The sequence below is a fragment of the Selaginella moellendorffii genome, unplaced genomic scaffold, assembly GCF_000143415.4.
Source record: "Selaginella moellendorffii unplaced genomic scaffold, v1.0 SELMOscaffold_43, whole genome shotgun sequence".
Classification (NCBI taxonomy): Eukaryota; Viridiplantae; Streptophyta; class Lycopodiopsida; order Selaginellales; family Selaginellaceae; genus Selaginella; species Selaginella moellendorffii.
The window spans coordinates 582,872-595,603 of record NW_003314304.1 but is presented as its reverse complement, the minus strand read 5'-3'; the positions used below and the strand labels follow the sequence as shown (position 1 = coordinate 595,603).

General features: G+C 44.2%; 2 protein-coding genes across 2 annotated transcripts; one reads left to right on the top strand and one right to left on the bottom strand.

Moving 5' to 3' along the window:
- Positions 1 to 7,433: 7,433 nt before the first annotated feature.
- Positions 7,434 to 9,257, bottom strand: LOC9647086 (UDP-glycosyltransferase 85A3). The gene is made up of 2 exons (XM_002979895.2): positions 8,741 to 9,257; positions 7,434 to 8,679 (listed from the first exon to the last, which is right to left on the bottom strand). The coding sequence occupies exons 1-2, from the start codon at positions 9,246 to 9,248 to the stop codon at positions 7,763 to 7,765; spliced, it is 1,425 nt and encodes a 474-aa protein (XP_002979941.2). The 5' UTR covers positions 9,249 to 9,257; the 3' UTR covers positions 7,434 to 7,762.
- A 1,536-nt stretch (positions 9,258 to 10,793) lies between these two features.
- LOC112349827 (pentatricopeptide repeat-containing protein DOT4, chloroplastic-like) lies at positions 10,794 to 11,294 on the top strand. The gene has a single exon (XM_024684949.1). The coding sequence runs from the start codon at positions 10,794 to 10,796 to the stop codon at positions 11,292 to 11,294; it is 501 nt and encodes a 166-aa protein (XP_024540717.1).
- The last annotated feature ends 1,438 nt before the right edge of the window (positions 11,295 to 12,732 follow it).

Genomic DNA, 12,732 nt, shown 5'->3' with positions numbered 1-12,732 from the left:
TGTTTTGTTTCTTTGCGGGCATGGAATCAAACACTTGCTTTGCACGAAATGCTTGCCCTTTTTTAGCATATGCAATTGATCATATCGTTCCAAGGCATTTCATACTTGTCAAGGATTACGCTTGCCTTCTCAACAAGACGATTGTGAGCAAACGCTTGGAGCATTGTATTTTGAGCGATTACGTCCTTCTCAGGCATGAGAGCAAACATCCTCTCCGCATTTGCAATTTCCCCTACTTTGGCATACGCAGTGATCATCACAGTGTAGACGTGAATGTTTGGTTTCTCCATCGCATCAAAAAACGCTTCACTTCTTCAAGCCGGTTGTGTGCTGCATAAGCTGATATCAGAGCACTCCAATGCGGTAACCATCACAGTCCATGCCACTACATTCTTCTCGGCATTCGATCAAATAGTTCCTGGGCTTGATCAAGTTCCCATCAGCTGCGTAGTGTCGTAACATCTCTCTTGGGCATTGCTTCGAACCATGCTGGAACGCCGTCCCAAGGTTCCATTCTGGGCAATCGCCGAGAGCAGAAGACATTGGGTCGGCAGATGTGATTGAAGGCCAATCTAGACCATGTCCCCACATGAGATTCGCAAGGAAAACGTTGAGCTATTGTGGCTGCTAATAATCTTGTGAATTTCTTTCACCCGGTGGGATTGCGTGGCAGATCGTAGGAAGAAAGAAACCTCTTGAAAGGAGCTACAAGGCTATCCAAGCTCCTGGGGTGGTTTAAAGTTGAGTTAAAGTTTACGAGTTTAGGTTAATTTAATGCAAGTCAATGTACTTAATTATAAGTATTATAAAGGAAATCTTAATCAAAGAAATGAAGGTTTTGACAAACTTTAAAATATTGAAATATAAAAGTAATTAAGTACTACTAAACTGAGTAGTTTAAAAAAAATTGTTGTGGCAACATTTAGTTTGCTTAATAGTAGTGTTATTTTTATTTATTGATCAAATGAAAATTTATAATTATAAACATGTATATAATTTATAAAAACAAGACTAATCTTATTGCATGTCAACAATTAGATGGTAGAATAAAAAAGAATATACTAAAAAGTGTTTAGAAAAATTTATAAATTATAACCATGTTTATAAATTATAGAAAATAAATAACAACCCTTAAATGGTAGAATATTCTAAAATATTCAAATATATTCTAGGTATATCAAGTTTGCTTTAAGTAAACCAAAAACAAAATTCATAAGAACCTTATCTTTTCTAAAATTATGTTATTTTACTATAACGACTTTTACAAATGCGATATAGTTATTCTTGATGACAAATATAATGATGACAATGATGCTGACAAGAAAGAAGCGCAGGAAAAAATGTTTGCCTCGATTCTTGTCAATGCTCTTGCTGGGCTTGGCATTGTTAAAGGATGATCCTGGAATTGATGGAATACCTCATATATTACATGTGATGTTGGTTAACATACAAATGTATTTTAGCATACATTACAAGTGAAGTTACAAAAATTTACAAAAATACCACAAAAAGCTAAAAGCTGTGTTCTTCAATTTTTCTTACATAGACATACTTTGATATACAAAAGATTTTCTAATCTCGTTAATGCAGTCTGTGTGGGCCAGCATTTCAATTGTAAAGGTGGAGAGCAGTGGGACTGAAGAGGCTGCTCGTGATCGCAAGGATGCCGTCTCCTGGGGGGCGGTCAGTGGATTCGCGCGCCAGAATCCCTCGTGATCTTTGTGCGCATGGATCTGGAGGGAGTCTTGGTCGAGGAGGTTTCCTTCACTCTGGCGATCGATGCCTGTGCGGCGATCCCCAGCCTGGAGCGCGGACGAGTCTTGGTTGCTGTGGAGTCGAAGAAGATCGCAATTCCCTAGACGCGAGAGCCGTGTTTGATTCCATGTGCGAGCGCGACGTGATCTCCTGGACGGCGATGCTCACTGCCTACATTGAATAGGAGGAAGCAGCGCTAGAGATCTTCCAGGCGATGAAGCTCGAGGGAATTCTCCCAAACCAAATCACTTTTCTCAACCTTCTGGCAACATGTAGCCACGCGGGAACGGCCACCAGAATTTCCAGGGCATAATTTCAGCCTCTCCAGATCACTATATCTGTATGATCGATCTCCTCGCACGGTGTCGGAGACTGCAAGAAGCCGAGCATTTCATCAATGAAATGTCCTCCCTGAAAACTTTTCCTGCTGCAAATCCTGTGCGACTTATCCACGACACCAGGCTGTGGCAAGGCATGCTCCTGAACTCTCTCAGCCTCCACCATGCTTCCACACTTGGAATACATGAGTCGACGCTGCTGGATCCACGATTACAAGCCCTAGCCCCAACTATGGCCGACAGAGGTAAAAGGCAGCGAGGACCGAAAGAGGATTCGGGAAGAGAGCGACGAGGCATACGGGCTGCTGCTATGTGCACAAGAGCGGATGCGATCGGTGGAGATGAGATATCGTCAAAGCCCGGAAAGGTTTCATTTCTGACAGGAAGCTGATGTATTTGGATCTGCTGCTTGAGAGTTGGGACAAGTTGTCGCCAGAGCACCAAGAGAAACACTAAGGCATCGGCCCACAGTATGTACTTGAAATGGCGCTGCAACAAATAGACAACGAGGCGCGGGAATCAAAAGTGAGAATGGTGTTGGAGAAGTACCCAGCGCTTCTTTTCAAATCTTGGGAGTGTATCCACAAGAAGCTGAACGGCGAGGAATGGCTTGATGAAATCTATAGAGCTTGCTGGTACAAGCTGACACCGGAGGAGCAGTAGCAGTACAAGGACAAGTCCACAACATGGCATAGAGTTAACGATTGGCAAGTAAGTGCGTCAGTTTGCATGAATGTTTATGTTTGCTGCTGCTACAGGTCGAGCACTTGACATGGAATATCAGGGCAGTGGAGTAGACTCGTTTTACGATGCCCTGAACAAGATCAAGAAGGAGACTGATTTTTCACGTATCGTTGGTCTCTTCCAGTCCAGCGGCTGGGGTAAGTCGAGGGTGGTTCGAGAGTTACATCGGAAACAGGTTTGGGTCATTTACTTGTCGCTGGGTTCTGGCTCCTGTTATCCTCAGCCCTCATATTTTAGAAATGCTTTCCTCGGCCGTGCAAGGCAGGCACTGGGAAATGGAGATTACGCAGGCCATCTCGCATGCATGACCTACTGTCTGGCTTATTGGATCGCATGCATTGAGGAGCTGGGTGGAGGACTAGGGAAAGAGGAGCCGTGGGGGCTGCAAGTGTTTTCAAACATGATGACGGTAGATGGTGGAAAGGGATTTTGGCCGGGGGTGGAGAATCGGATTAAAAAACTTGAATGGAAACTTAAGTTTCTCAAGAAGATACAGGCTAGTACTCAGTTGAACTATGGACGACATGGGAGACTAAAGCCATTGAAGTCTTCCAGAGTTATATTCTTGAGGTCCCTGGCTTTGGGAATTGGTATGGAGATGACAGGCCAACTGTTGAAGCTGCTGTTTGTCTTCAATGAAGCCCGGTTGCTGTTACCTTTCCATAGATGGACAGGAAGAAAACGTGTACATCCCACTTCGAAGATCTACACGAGTGTTAGGTGGAACATGTTTAACTCTGTTCATAGACACTACATCCAGGGTCACCAATTTCTTAGAACCTGAGTGGTGTGTTCCTTCTTTGCAGAGTCGGAATCCGGTCTCTGGGTTTTTTCTTCCATGTCCTTTGATTGCCTTTGTTAAGGGAGATATTGGGGAAAACAGCACACTCTTAAATTTAAATTTAAATTTACTAGCACCAAATTTAAATTACAAGATAGAAAATGGTTGGAAGTGGTGGACAAACACCACTATTAAGCATTCTTTAAGTGGTAGCAAAAAAAGGTGGTAATTGCTTCAATAATTGCTACAGAGGTTTTTGGTGAATGCGTGGAAGGAAGTTATAAGCAACAAAAAAAAAAAAAAGATTTAAGAGACAATCTATAAGATTCAAATATATCACTACACCAAAGGACTGCTCCTCTTCCTCTCCATAGTCTGGGACTTTGGGAAAATATTTCGAAACACCGTAACCCTATGCGAGCCTCTTGGGTACTCTCCCCGCCTTTCGCCTTTGGGTGCTTTAGCCATGGGCTTAGAGTGAGGTTCCATTGAGCCACACCAAGTATCCAAGTAGGTAGTGCCACCCATGCTTGGACTGGGAGCATTGACCATTCAATCTCCCAGGGGAACTAAAGCTGGCTTTTGAACACTTCACCAAGTTACCCCATTTGTCAGTCTGTATTCACTCTAGCCTTTGACTTCCCAGTGGTCATCCCATCACCCAACAGCTAAGTATAGCCTTCCTGGGCCAAATTGGCCTTTCCTGGCCAAACTAGCTCCACTGGGCTTCACACCCCCATACTCTCCCTACTATACTTTTGGAACCCCCTGCAGCTCCTCTCCCCCCCTGGGGGACGATTGCTTTGGGCTTTCACCCAACAGTCTATATTAGTATTTAGACTCGGACTCGGACTCGATCTTGGACTCAGACTCGGTCTCGGCCTCGACGTTGGACTCAGACTCGGTCTTGGTCTCGGTCTTGGTCTCAGTCTCGATCTCAGTCTCGGTCTCGAATTCCATCTCAGACTCCATCTCGAACTCCATCTTGGTCCATCTCAGACTCCATCTCGGGTCCATCTCAGACTCCATCTCGGACTCCATCTCATGTCCATCTCAGACTCCATCTCTAGTCCATCTCAGACTCCATCTCGGGTCCATCTCAAGCTCCATCTCGGACTCCATCTCATGTCCATCTCAGACTCTATCTCTAGTCCATCTCAGACTCCATCTCTGGTCCATCTTGGGTCCATTTCGGACTCCATCTCGGACTTCATCTCGGGTCCATCTCAGACTCCATCTTTGGTCCATCTCGAGTTCATCTCAAACTCCATCTCAGATCTCGGGTCCATCTTGGACTCCATCTCAAATCCATCTTGAACTCCATCTCGGACTCCATCTCAGGTTTTGTGGTTGTCCTCTTGTGTCCCTTTTCTAGAGACTCACTTATTGCTCACTTTGTGTTTGTTCCTCGAGCACTTCATTAAGAGTTCCACTCTCGCTCTCAACCTTTCAAGTCAGAGCTTTTAGTCCAAACGTGTTATGCTTGTTTGGCTTTCGCTTCGGCCGCCACCATGTGGTGCCCTTTCGGCTCCACTTTAGGGCTTACGATTTGTGTCTCACACCAAGGCCTTCAAACTCAAATCCCACTCCATACAAACTATAGGTGAAAATGAGAAGTTTTTGACACTACACATTAATGATGATCTAAATGTCATTTTCATGTTCTTCAACACATGTGTCAATGCATATTTGGAAGGGATCACAAAGGGGTGGTTGCTAAATAAGTCTAGAAGTAAAACAACACTATAGCCAGCTTTATTTCATATGATATATAGTTTAAAAGTATAATAAAATTTTTAGGATCTTTCCTAAATATATTATCTTCTTTGATATAAAGGTGTGCCATTTGAGACACCAATTTACACTTGACTTATTGCAAAGGGTATAAACGATGGAAGAATATATTTAATAATATTTATAAGAGTTTAAAAGGCATGATAGATAGATTGTGTTTGAGAATTAGAATGCCTTGGGAAAGAGACCTTTACATTAGACTAGGAAGAAGTTATTAATGCTGGTAATGATGGTGATGTCAACAATGATGAAAATGAGGATGAGGAAGCTCTAAATTAAACCTATATTCCACTATCAGATAACTAAAATCAGGCATTAGTTCCATCACTAGATGGTTAAAATCTGGAATAAGTTCCACCAATAAATAACAATAATCGAAAAGTTCAAAAAATATTATATCAATTTTAAAACTTACTTTTACAAACCAAAAGGGGACATATGTGTTTTATAGCAATGATTTTTTATAGTAGTTTCATTCATGTTTGACGAGATGCTTATGATGAGGAGTTAAAAGAACTCTCATTAATAATATACTATATAATAATAGTATTTTATTTATTATTTTTTCATTCACTTAGCTTTTTTATAGATTTGCTTTGTTTCCCCAATAGCACACCAAAGCACTATGGGTGTCTTTAGTGGCCTTTTATAATAGATTGTTGACATCTTTCATGAAAATGACATAAATATAGATATATAACACTAGTTTAACTGTTCGTGTTGAAAGATACAAAAAACTTTGCTTAAACTTCATTCTCTTCAATTTTCTAGATAGTTTTTCATATATTAATGGGAAAGTTGAGAATTAGACCAATGACAACATGCATGATACATTCTTTTTGTCAAAAATACTTCTACTTGAAGTTAGCCATATCATTTTCCTTCTGCTAAATAACCCCAACTTAATGTATAAATTTATAATGTATGCAATGAAAGTTCATTTTAAATCATTCTCTCCAAGTGCATTATGGATCTTGGTGGTGTCAGTGTTAGGCAAGCCTGAAAAATAAGTAGGTATTTTATATTTTATAAAACTTCTAAACTATTTATTTTCTAAGTTATGATGTACAAAAACATGCATGATAGATTTCTTGATAGCAAGCATATAGGATACATTTTGCCTAGGTGTGATAGTTTCATTAATATCATACCCAACTTTGTAAATAAGCAAATTTATTACATGTTTCTTGGGTATTGATTTTAAACTCTATTAGCAATACAAGTCCCATTTTAACTCTATTACCCATAAAATGGTGTTGTGATTAATTACATCTATTTTGTAGATTATAGTCATCTAGAATTTCTAAAGTTGGAAGCTTTGGAAGTTTTCTTAAATATATGGTATAAGTCTTCCCCACAATCCCAATATAAAAGGAGGCATAAAAAGAATTGATGATGATGCAGAAAAAAGTTATTATAAGTAACTAAAGGGATTGGATGCACTTTTATTTATGGGCTGTTTTCTTCAGTATTTAATGGGTAGACTCTTATTTATGGGCTCTTTCTTTCTATATTTAAATCTTAATAAATTATATATTAAATCTCTTTTATAATCAAGTCTTGGGATACTTAGATCTTATTGCGTAAGGATTGAGTGGCAAAATACCATATCTCATTTGAGCATCACATTGAACAACTGCTAGGCTACATCATGATTGCCACTCAACTACCAAGACCATTGAGTTCCACAACATGAGATTCCACTGCTCCACCTCATAATCAAAGATGGTCTTGGCCTTGATGATGCAATCATTGTCACTGTAGGCCACCAGGATCGTGTTCTAGAGCATGGTGCTCACCAAAGGAGTGGAATCCAAAATAACTTGCACTCAATTGACATTGCCATGAGTAGAGATTAGAGCATTCACAGACATGAGATCCCACTCAGGCATCTCGAGAAAGAGCTTCTCCGCCTTCTCGATAGATCCATTGTGAGCAAATCCTGCAATGAGAGAGTTCCACAACACTAGATTTTTCTCTAGTATCGTGTCCTCAACTTTTCCATATTCCTGACTTGGGCATTTACATGACCCATAGCAGTCCAGGTTGCTAAATTCCATTTAGTTGCAAAAACATTCTCGGCATCTATCAAACTAGGTATTGTTTTTGTAGCATTGCGGTCCAAGAGATCACATCTTTCTCGGGCATGGTATCAAAGAGAAGCTTCAATTAATGCAAATGCACGTTCTGCGCATATGCTGTGAGCATCGCGTTCCAGCAAAGGAGATTCTGGGCAAGGCACGATCAAACACCTGCTTAGCGGAATCCCCGTCGCCCTCTTGGCCATAGGCGACGATCATGATCGTTGCCGCGACAGCGTTTTTGATCGGTATCCCCGCGAAGATCTTCTTTACGAGGCAAGGCTCTCCACGAATTTCTTGAGGTTCGTGTGAGAAGAACCTCCGGGAGAAGCAGCCTTGACAGCCAATTCTCGAATCTCCATCGCCCTGGCTTTCAATCTCCTGCCTTGCTCTCCCTCCATGATCGCCCTCACTTTCTCTTCCACCTCTTCTCTCGGCGCAAATCCATCCTTCCCTCCAGATCTCGAGAATGCCACTCCCACGCCCTCGCCTTCCAGCACCAGCTTGGCATTCGTGTTTTGCTCAAACATAGATGGCCACCCCAGCATTGGCACTCCACACGCCAAGCTCTCAAGCATGGAGTTCCATCCGCAGTGAGTGAGAAAAGCCCCTGTTGCTTCGTGCTGCAAGATCTCTAGCTGCGGCGCCCATCTCACGAACAATCCTCTCCCGCCAGTCCTGCTCACGAAACCTTTGTAGAACTCCTCGTCCATGCCAAGAACAGAGTTTGATCGTATCACCCAGAGGAAAGAAACCTTGCTTGCCTCCAATCCCAGCGCGATCTCCTCGAATTGCTTGGCAGTCATGAAGGAGATGCTTCCAAACGAAACATAGAGGACCGAACCACGATCACGCTTGTCTAGCCATGGAAGACAAGATTCATCCGGAGTTCTCAGGTTTACCTCTTGCAATCCAGTCGAATCGATCGCCTCTCCCTTGAGAGGAAACAATGGTCCAACCGGCACGAAATTCTCCCCGAATCCTTCCCTCATCGCTTCGAAAATTCGCGGCTCGATGTCGTGGACAGAGTTTATCAGAAACCAAGAATCCAGTGCGATCCTCTTGGAGCGATACAGTGATTGTTCTTCCCCGTTCTTCTCGAATTCTCCGTCGTGCATGAAGAGTGGAATGTCTTGCGATCTTAGCTCCATTCCAGGGATGTAAGAAATCAGCTTTTCATCTCCCGCTGGCACCATAGAAATCCCAAGTTTTCTTAGAACACACTTCTAGATCAATCAAAGCTTCACCTTTGACAGGAACGTCTCCCATCTCCAGGAGCTTTGGAACGTGGAATTCGATGGCAGCCCAAGCAGCGTTTCCCGGCCAAAAGCTCGCTCCAGCCAATCCAGCCTTCTTTGCAGCGTGTGGAGCACTGAGATGGTAAAAGTCCGAGACGACACACGCGACTCTGGGGCCGTCTCGATCGATCCGGGACAAGAGCTCCGCGAGTGGATCCTCCATTCGGAAGATGGCCTCGCAGAAGGCGGCCTGCGCGTCGAAGTTCTTCTCGTCGAAGCCATTGGGAACTCGCAAGTCCATAGAGATGGACTCGAGGCGAATGTTGTGGCCATTACTCACAGGATTGTCCTCGCTCTTCCAGGATTGCTGCAAGGTTTCGTGGATGCTATCAACGTTGATGATGGTCACAGTGACTCCGAGGAGCGCCAGCTTGCGGGCGAGATAGATGATTGGAACGACATGTCCCTGTGCTGGAAGTGGGATAAGAACAACGTGAAGTTTCTCGTGAGAGCCCATGGATGATGATTAGACCAAGAAACAAAGAAGAAGCTTTTCAAAGAGGAAGTTTTGATGGATCGTTTGAAATACCAGCACTTATGGGCTGAATTGGACACTGTTCTTTCCTCTACGTCTTGTCTTTCACTAATAATTGTATGATTGGCAATAGGAACCATACAGTCCAAGAGGTGGCCGTATTGTGGTAAAATTTAGTGGTGAGAATTCTATGTAGCAGACACATATCCTTATGTTATCTGTCGCACGAAAACTTCCTACTCTAAATCAGACAAAGAGAAGAGACAAAGTTGAACTATTAAAGATTTTATTTATTTAAGATAGATTTAAGTTTATAAACATTTTTAATTACTTCTAAAAACCTTTAAAGCAAAGTATAGTAGTTTTTTAACAAAATCCCATCTGCTTAGCAGCTTCTTTTGTTGGATGCTTGGCTGCTTCTTTTGTGGAAGATTGTGTAGATCAAATTCCTCGCACTCTGAGTGACGAGTGGAAGTCCTCTCAAAAACTTTCAACTTGCATTGAGGCGCTAGCGTTAACTTCCCTTCGTTCTTCACATCAAAGTATCTGATGGTCAACTCTCGCGATTTAGGGTTGGGCTTGTCCTGGTCATAGTGTCCCATTGGAAACCACCACTGGCAGGGATACTCTATGTTGCCCCACAACCGGAACTTGTAGTACCGAAGATTGGATCGAACAATTGCTTTCGTGACAAGAGTGTCCTTGGAAAGCTGGCCGACTTTAAAAGGTTTTTGATAGTCCACATGTTGAGGATTGACGTATTTCAACTCCAACTCCTCCACGGGCTTTTGGGCATTGTCCTTGCCATAGAAACTCACAATTGTAGATACCTCAAATCCAGAGAGAGGCTTGACAAGGATGAATCTCAGCTTGGTGAGCTTGAATCTTGCTTCTCGACCTGTTTTACCCAAAAACTTCCACTCTCCATCTTGCTCCTCTTTCCCAAATACTTCACACTCGAGATTGTTGGTGTTGGAAGAGAATAAAATCCTCTCCACTTTCATTACCCTTGGGAGTTCTACAATTAATTCTTTGCTACGTCCCATGAGAATCCTATCAAAACCTAATTCTTGGAACTCTTATATAGAAGTTTCACAAAAGGTAGCGAGGTTTCTTTTTTCGCTGGGCAAGGGCGAAAGAAATTCACAGGACTTTGAGCAGCCACCATAGCTCCAATGTTTTCCTTGCGAATCTCATGTGGGGCCATGGGTTGTGATGATACGACGCTATGCAGCTGATGGGAACTTGGATCAAACCCAATAACTGTTTGATCGAATGCCCAAGAAGAATGTAGTGGCATGGACTGTGATGGTACCCAGAAAAGGGACTTTGATCGCGAATTAGAGTTGTTTGACAGGAGAGAGAAATCCGGTTTTTTGGGGTGCTTTGATATCAGCCTATGAAGCACACGACCGGCTGGAAGGAGCGAAGCGTTTTTTTATGCGATGGAGAAACCAAACATTTTGCATGTACACTGCGATGAACACTGCGTATGCCAAAGCCAGGGAAAATGAAAATGCCTAGAGGATGTATGCTCTCATGCCTGAGAAGGACGTAGTCGCTCAGACTACAATGCTGCAAGCGTTTGCTCACAATGGTGTTGTCGAGAAGGCAACGAAGATCTTTGATGTAATCCTTGACAAGGATGAAAGGAGCATGTATGGGAAATGCCGTAGCCTGCTGGACGCCGTCACAGTCTTCGACCGAGCCGACTGCGATGATCACGGCCTTTGGAAACAACCACCACTGCCGCGAGGCATCCAAGCTCTCGCTGGAATGGACTTGGAAGGCGTGGAAGCCAACCATGTCGGGGTCAGTCCTCTCGGAGAAGCCAACCAGGCGAGCCTCCACTCCCAGAAGCTTTTCGTCCAGATGTTTGCGAGGTGTGGATCACTGCCCGGTGCCGAGGCTGTCTTTCGGCAAATCCCTCCACACGTAACTTCTTACGACGCCATGGTCGCGGCCTACCCTCGAGCTGGTGAGGCCCAGGCGGCCATCCGGACATTCGAACTCATGAACAGTGAGTGACAAAAGCCCCGGTTGATTCGTGCTGCAAGATCTCTAGCTGCAGCGCCCAGCTCACAAACAATCCTCTCCCGCCAGTCCTGCTCACGAAACCTTTGTGGAACTCCTCGTCCATGCCAAGAACAGAGTTTGATCGTATCGCCCAGAGGAAAGGAACCTTGCTTGCCTCCAATCCCAGCGCAATCTCCTCGATTTGCTTGGCAGTTTTTGCCTTTTGCCGCTTCCTCCATCCCGGATCCGAACAAAACCTTCTCCACGTCCACTTTCCTTCATCTCGGGCACTGGTGACAGCACCTGGCGAGCTGGGCTCCCGACTAGGTTTCCATCCTTCACTTTCACAGCATTTACACTGAGACGTCGAGCTCTCAGTAGCTTTCCCCTTGGAAACTCTCCTGTTCTCTGTTGCTGTGGAGCGATCATCCTTTCTCCCAGGGTCACACTCAAAAGCATCGATTCCGAAGGCTTTTGGCTGAGCGTCAAAGCCGCTTGTTGGAGCAGTGCGCAAATATCCTTGTGGAAGTCCTGTAAAGATTCCTGCTTCTCTAGTGTCCCTGGCGGAGAATCTTGTGCTGGTGGTGGCGGAAGCGATGCTGGACTAGGTGGTGGTGGCGGAGTTGGTGGCGATGGAGACCAAGGTAAAAGTAGCGTTGGCAGCGTAAATGATAGTGGAGGAGAACATGGTGGCGGTGACGAATTTATAAAAACTCCCGGGAGAGCGATGAATGCTGCTCACGATTGTCTGTGCTACCGGGCCTTCTTCTCTAGCGAGCTTACCCCACTGCCATACTGCCGAAGCTGCGGCAAGGAGAGCCAGGGAGGCCGCGTGAGAGTTGCATGCCAGAAGAACGTTGTAGTTCTTCATCTGCAGCAAGTGAAACGCACTAGAGAGATCACTGTCCGTGGAGGTGACGAAGAGATGCGCTGGTGGCGGATCATCGACAGTCCACAGCACCAAATCCAGCATGAGAGTTCGATCGGATGACAAATTCTTGCGAGCTGGAAGAACCACAAAAATCACAACGATGGATCCACGAAAATCCAACAAAGAGGAAAGAGTGAGAACTTACACAAGGGCAAATGGTGGAGAGAAATCCCAGTGGAATCCTATGTGCTCCAGAGCTGATTGGACCCTCGTCCATAGATGATTATTGCCCATGATACTAGATAAGGCAAAAGTCCGAAGATTCAAGTCAAAAGTCACGGTCTACACCATACTCACCAAAGCTCTTTGCAAACTTGGCCGCCTCAAGGATGCTCTACATTTGTCATAGGAATCCCGGCGGGGATCTTGAAATCCCACACCAGACCGCCCCCACATCACTGTAGCACCATACATCTTGGGATCATCCTCCGCTGGATCCTTGCTGCCAGGGAATGATAAACCCTAAACCCTCGCAAAATAGGAAGCTTTTAAGCGCCGATATCGCATTTGGACGAGGAG